General features: G+C 57.0%; 1 protein-coding gene across 1 annotated transcript; it reads left to right on the forward strand.

Annotated features, from left to right (window-relative positions):
• The first annotated feature begins 2,992 nt into the window (after window positions 1-2,992).
• Window positions 2,993-5,044, forward strand: LOC121440382 (PWWP domain-containing DNA repair factor 3B-like). The gene has a single exon (XM_041641155.1). The coding sequence runs from the start codon at window positions 2,993-2,995 to the stop codon at window positions 5,042-5,044; it is 2,052 nt and encodes a 683-aa protein (XP_041497089.1).
• Window positions 5,045-5,827: the final 783 nt, after the last annotated feature.

Genomic DNA, 5,827 nt, shown 5'->3' on the forward strand with positions numbered 1-5,827 from the left:
AAGAAGGGGCAGCGTCTGTTTCCTCGATGGGTGTTAGTTTGTGCCCGGGTCAGAGTCTTTGCTCTGCTCACAGATGGGTTAAGCATCAGCTGGGCTGTGTTACAGGGTGTGCAGCTGGGGTTTCCCTCTGACCCAGCAGCCCATCATCGGCATCTCTCCCTGTATCTCAGCCCCTGCGTGTGAACAATACGCTCTGTGCCCTTCTCGCACCCTCTCGTCAGACTGGGCCCCGTCTGTTTGTCTCACCACAGGGAGGGGAGCCATCTGGAAGTTCCCATCTGGACAAAACGTGAATGGATGTCGCACACGGAGACCGTGTGCGAGTTCTTGACAGAAGGCCTCGGGCACGGGGCCAAAGCATGTGTTGAGACAGGGATTTCAGGGTTCCATCTTGCACCCTTCTCCGTGCACCTCTGGGGAAGACTTTGCTGCTTTCATCGGAAAGGTAACTGTCGAAGGTAGTGCACTAGAGGTGATGCCTGAATCGATGGAGCCGGATGGCAAAACTGACAATATTTAAGCAGGTTGTAGAAAGACGGAGGGCTTTTCTAAGGCACGGCGCAGTAGGCCTGCACAGATGGAATACACACGCCGGGAAGAGCGTGGCCTGATAATGGGTGCAGACGCTTTTCTCTGTGACTGAGATACAGATGCTGCCTGGATGTCCTGGCATGTGGGCTTGAACACAAACTTGATATTCCCGGGTATGTTTTCTAACTCAGGAAGTGTGTGAGGCTGAGAACATCACGCCTGAGGGAAGCAGAAGCTCCTGCAGGCACCCCTGCCTGGGGTGGAAAGCTTGCATTCTATAACTATAACGCGGGCCTCCGTGATTGCTAAGGGCACCGAGTGAGCGGTGAGCTCTCTCGTGCCCGAGGTGTGGTACCCGCATATGGATGGGGGCATGGTTGCTTGGGCTAGATGGTGCTCAGTCAGCCTTGCTGGTGAGCATGTGCTCGGAAGGTCCAGCAGAGGGCAGCCGGAAGTAACTGAGGTGCCTATGTTTTCCTCTGTGTCCTCAGCAGATAGATACCTGTGGCCGAGGACTCCACGGAGGCTGGATCAGAGCAGGCCAACCCTGTGAGGTCACACAGATTTCTCGGAGGAAGAACCACTGCGGGTGATCCCTAAATTGGGCCCCAGATTGCACAGTCCACATTTACTATTGCATCACCCAGCAGGTGTGGCCTGGGCCAGACCTAGACTCCTGCATGTTGAGAGCCACTTTATGCACTGTGAGATCAGATTGGAAGTCGGTAAGACTTGAACGGGAATACGGCAGAGGGGACACTGTACATTTGAGCAGTGAATAGGGATCTGGTGCTAGAATTACCGACGGGTGTTTATGGATACAGAGGGTGGGAAGGGGAGGGCTGAGGGACTGAAGCGAATATCATTGGCCTCCCATATTTCTGTCCGGTCGGGAATTCCCATGGGTAAGGCAAGGCCTGGAGTCCCTAAGGGAGAGGTCGGGGTGCCCGCACTCACCGAAGGGGTCGTGGGCTAACAGGAGTCCCCAAAATGACCAGGGTCCTCAGGGAACTGCCTCAGGACCCCCTGGTCCACAGTGCTCTGCAGCGCTGTGCCTGGTGCTGGCCCGGTAATGAGAGAAGCCCCGCGGACCCAAGGCAAGAGCAGTCAGGAAAGGAGTAGACCCCTGACACACACCCACTCACAGTGAGCAGAAAGGGACGAGACTCCACTGAGAAGCACGGGGGAGGCCCTGTGTGGAGAGGCAGAGAATGGAGGGACATGGACGGGAGAGCTACGCTACAGATGAGATTGGACACCACTTAAGATTCAAAGCATGCCTTCTGGACTTAGGGATGGGCAAGTGACCATCCAGGGCATCAAACAGCTGCTTTGATTTCCTGTCTGTCTAAGACGACCCTGTGGATTAACATTATGGCACAGAGGTTGTGGGCAAGAGAGTTCTGTGGCCTGGGATCTGATGGTAGAACAGTGCCCATCGCCAGCAGATATGGGTGTGCAGGGCCCATGGACTTGAGGCAGCAGCAGGAGAGTGGGCAATACCAATGGCGACACTTACCCTGTTGCTCTCATCTGACACTACTGAGTCTGCCAATTAGAAAGCATTTCTCCACGGTGAAGTGCTTTCCTTGGGGGGGCTCTCCTTTGTGCCACGCGTGCACTTGATCCCATAGCGAGGTCGGTCCAGCACGGAGTTGGGAGCAAGAGGTCAGAACCAAACTATGAGGGGGCGGGGGAAGTGGAGGGAGGCCAGAAGCTATGACAGTGACAGCAACCATCCTTACCTGCCATGTTATGCAAATCGCCATGAAGATTTCCGCACACACACGCACACACGCACACACACGCACACACACACACACACACACACACACACACACACACACCCCGTTCCTCAACCTGGTATCATACTGGTGCAGAAGGCAAGGTGCACTAGGTGTGCACAGGCTTCCTGGGGTGGGGCACAGGGGGGGTTAGCTCCCTAGGAAAGAAAGCAATGAGGCTCCCCCCACCCGGACGGAATCCCGGGGAGCCCCCAAGGCATTGGATGGGCAGGAAAATACACAAGCCAAGTAAAGACACTCACCTCTCCGGGAGGAAGTTCACCACCCTAGCCTCAGGGTGGGTGACCGTGTGTCACACATCTGCTCTGGATCCTTCCATATCTTCTCAGGCACACACCCTCATCCCTGTGGAACGACAGACTTTGGGCACCCCCTTGCTTTCTCTCTCCTCACCTCACTGAGCTGTTGCTTCAGTATCCACTAAAGGCTAATTCCGTCCTAACGCAGCTCTGCTTCCCTCTCCCACACTTACAGGGCAGGCCCACATCACCCTGAGAGAGGCCCTCAGGTTGAGCTTGTCTACCAGATTCTGGAGGGAGGACAGCACCGCAGGCAGGGGAGCCAGGCCAGACAGAGACGACCAGCAGGGAGCAGTGCCCACCACAACGCAGGGGGTCACCCTGCCCTGATCAGAACAGCCCCAGGGTTCCATCGCCATGGACTCTGCAGAGTATGTGCTCTGTGGCTGGAAGGGCCAGCTGTGGCCTGCAAGGGTGTTGACCAGACCCAGGACCTCGGCCCATAGTAAGAGGAGAGGGGCCTCTTTCCTGGAGGTCCAAATTCTCTCTGTTGGTGAGAAGACCAGAGTGAGGAGCACAGAGGCGAGGCCCCTAACCAAGTCTGAAATCGTAACCATCGCCTCCTTGGCCGGAAAGGAGTCAAAGGGCAGTGGCCCACCAGGGCAGACCAGGGCATACAGAAGAGCCCTCAGGGTGGCCCTGGATGTTCTGGGCGAGGGAACCCGCTTGTATCAAGGAGAAAGGGCAGGTGGCCGAAGAACCAGCACAGTGGCTCCCAAGGTTCCGAAAGAGGAGACCAGCTCCAGCACACGCCAGCGCCAGCACCCCCAAGGGCGCAACCAGAGAGGCCAAGGGCTCTCCCACAGGAGTCCTGGGAAGCGAGGCCGCCCAGGACCTGTGTTGATGGGCTCAGGGAATGATCCTGCAGTGCAAGGGGGGGAAGCCCAGGCCCATGCCACTGTAGAGTCCCCTTACTCTGAAATGCAAGGGAACATGTTAAGGGGCACCAGAGCTCGGCCAAGTTCCTGCAAGACGCCAACAGGAAATGCTGGTGATAATCCTGGCAAGAGAAAGTTGAGCACCCGGGCCTCTAGGGAGGGTGCCCGTGCTAACAATGAGCATAGACCTGCCTCTGGGCCACCGAGGAGGCACGCCTCTACCTCGCCCAAAGCTCTCAAGCAGCAAGTAGGGTGTGGTGGCCTAGAGATCCAGGCCATTGGAGCCCAAAGGAAGACCACCCTCCCAGAGAACAAGGAGGATCCCGGTCCGCCGACCCCGAGGCCAGACTCAGAGGGGGCATCGGCAGCCTGCACGCCTCCAGTCCCGAGCCTGCGAAGATCAGTCCGCACTGCTGGCAGGAAAAGGAAGATCCATGTGCTGTGTGCACATTGTGGGCTCTCGGGACTGGAAACTCGAGTGCGCTCGAAGGTGACTAAGGCCAGGGTCAAGAGGAGAGCCCCTGGAGTTCAGGAAGACTGCCAAGCCACCAGTGTGGCTTCTGCCCAGGAGACGAATACCATCGAACGAGGGATGCTGGTCTGGTTCAAATTCCAGGACCATCCTTTCTGGCCGGCGGTGGTCAAGAGTGTCAGCAAGAACGACAAGACGGCCAGGGTGCTGCTGATCGAGGGCAACATGCAGTTTGAGCGCAGGGGTGTCCGCGTCCCTCTCCGCAAGCTGAAGCTCCTGGACTGTGGGGAGAGATTCTCCCTCCTGCGGAGAGCCAGCAAAGTGTACGGCCAGGGCATCAACTGGTGCCTCTCTGTGATCGACCGCTACAGAGAGGACCTCGCCTGTGGCTCCTTCCGGGGCTCCTTTATGGACTACTACACCGCCCGAGCCAGTTACCCGCTGAGGAGAGCCATTCAAGAGGGCGACCTGCGCATTGATTTCCCCAAGGTGAGCTATGCCGACTTGGAAGACTGGGAGGAGGAGACCGCCCCCGGTGGGAAGAGGCCCCGCAAGAAACTCCTGCCTGACCGCATGAGAGCCGCTTGGGACAGAGCCAACCAGAAGCTCGTAGACTTCATCGTGAAGAGAAAGGGGGCCGACCAGCACCTGCTGGACATCGTGAAGGGCAGGAAACCGTCCCGGTGGCTGGACGACCTCTGGAAGTCAAAGAGGGAAGTCTTCTGCATTGAGACCTACCTGGAGGATGAAGACCAGTTGCACCTCGTGGCCAGACATTTGCAAGAAATATCCAAGGAAGCAGACCAGGCCCTGCTCTCGCTGGCAAGAGGAGACCAAGTCCGGCTCACCATGGAGGTTCTTCTTCCAGAGGCAATCATCTGCTCCATCGCTGCCCTGGATGAGCTCAGCTACAAGGAGGCAGAAGAGAAGTACCTGCGTGGCCCACCTGTGCACTATCGTGAAAAAGAGCTCTTTGAGAAGACCATCCTAAAGGCGGCCCGGAAGAGGTCAGCAGCCAGGATTGGGGCTGGCAGGGACCCTCCTGCGCCCACTCCTTAGAAGGGAGCCTCCTCCTTTCTGCCATCACCCCCTGCAGCTCCACCTCCAAAAGAGAACCATCTGGGAGACTGTGGGGCTTGCTATGACCGCTCCTCACTGCATACGTGTTTCTCCACACACAGACCCCACCCCTACCCCCTGACCCCCAAAATAAACGTTCACGAACGTGCTTGACGTTGCAGATTGTCTACATGGATTCGGCAATTCCTGTTAGCTTCAGGCCGGGCCTAGCCCTCTGTGGCCTGTGCCCAAGCGTGAAGAAGTCCCTTGGGGTCTCCTCTCTGGACCGTCACCAGCTATGGGTGGGGTATTAGCTAGCTATGCGCAGACTTGCCCTCTCTGCACGGACCCCATGCACCCAGACAGCACACCAGGTTCCTGATGACACTGTGTCTCTCTATGTGTCTCTGACTCTTCCCCTTACTCCCTGTCCTCTCTAGGGTGCCTTGGATGGGGCAGGTCCCATTGCTTTCTCCATTACCTCCCTCTTGGCTCACTCACGTTGAAGGAGAGGAACGCATGTGTGCTTTGAGGCTGTGCTTTGAAGCCAAAGAAGGGGTTGGAAATGTTGTGACCCTAGGAATAGCCTGATTTCAAAGGACTCCCCCTGTCTTTGTGTGTGTGTGTCTCTCTGCGTGGGTCTCTCTGCGTGTGTCTCTCTCTGTCTCTCCCTCTCTATTTATCTCTCTGTGTGTGAGCACGCTTGCACGCGTGCATGTTTGTGAGTGTGTGTATGTGCTCTCCTTTTGATCCTCCTGTCTCTGTCTCCCTGGTGCTGAGATT

Source organism: Microtus oregoni, unplaced genomic scaffold (genome assembly GCF_018167655.1).
Source record: "Microtus oregoni isolate MIOR12 unplaced genomic scaffold, Mior012 000067F_008, whole genome shotgun sequence".
Lineage (NCBI taxonomy): Eukaryota > Metazoa > Chordata > Mammalia > Rodentia > Cricetidae > Microtus > Microtus oregoni.

Excerpts from the sequence above, each read along its gene's own strand:
- LOC121440382 (XM_041641155.1), top strand. The coding sequence starts at position 2,993 with ATGGACTCTGCAGAGTATGTGCTCTGTGGCTGGAAGGGCCAGCTGTGG.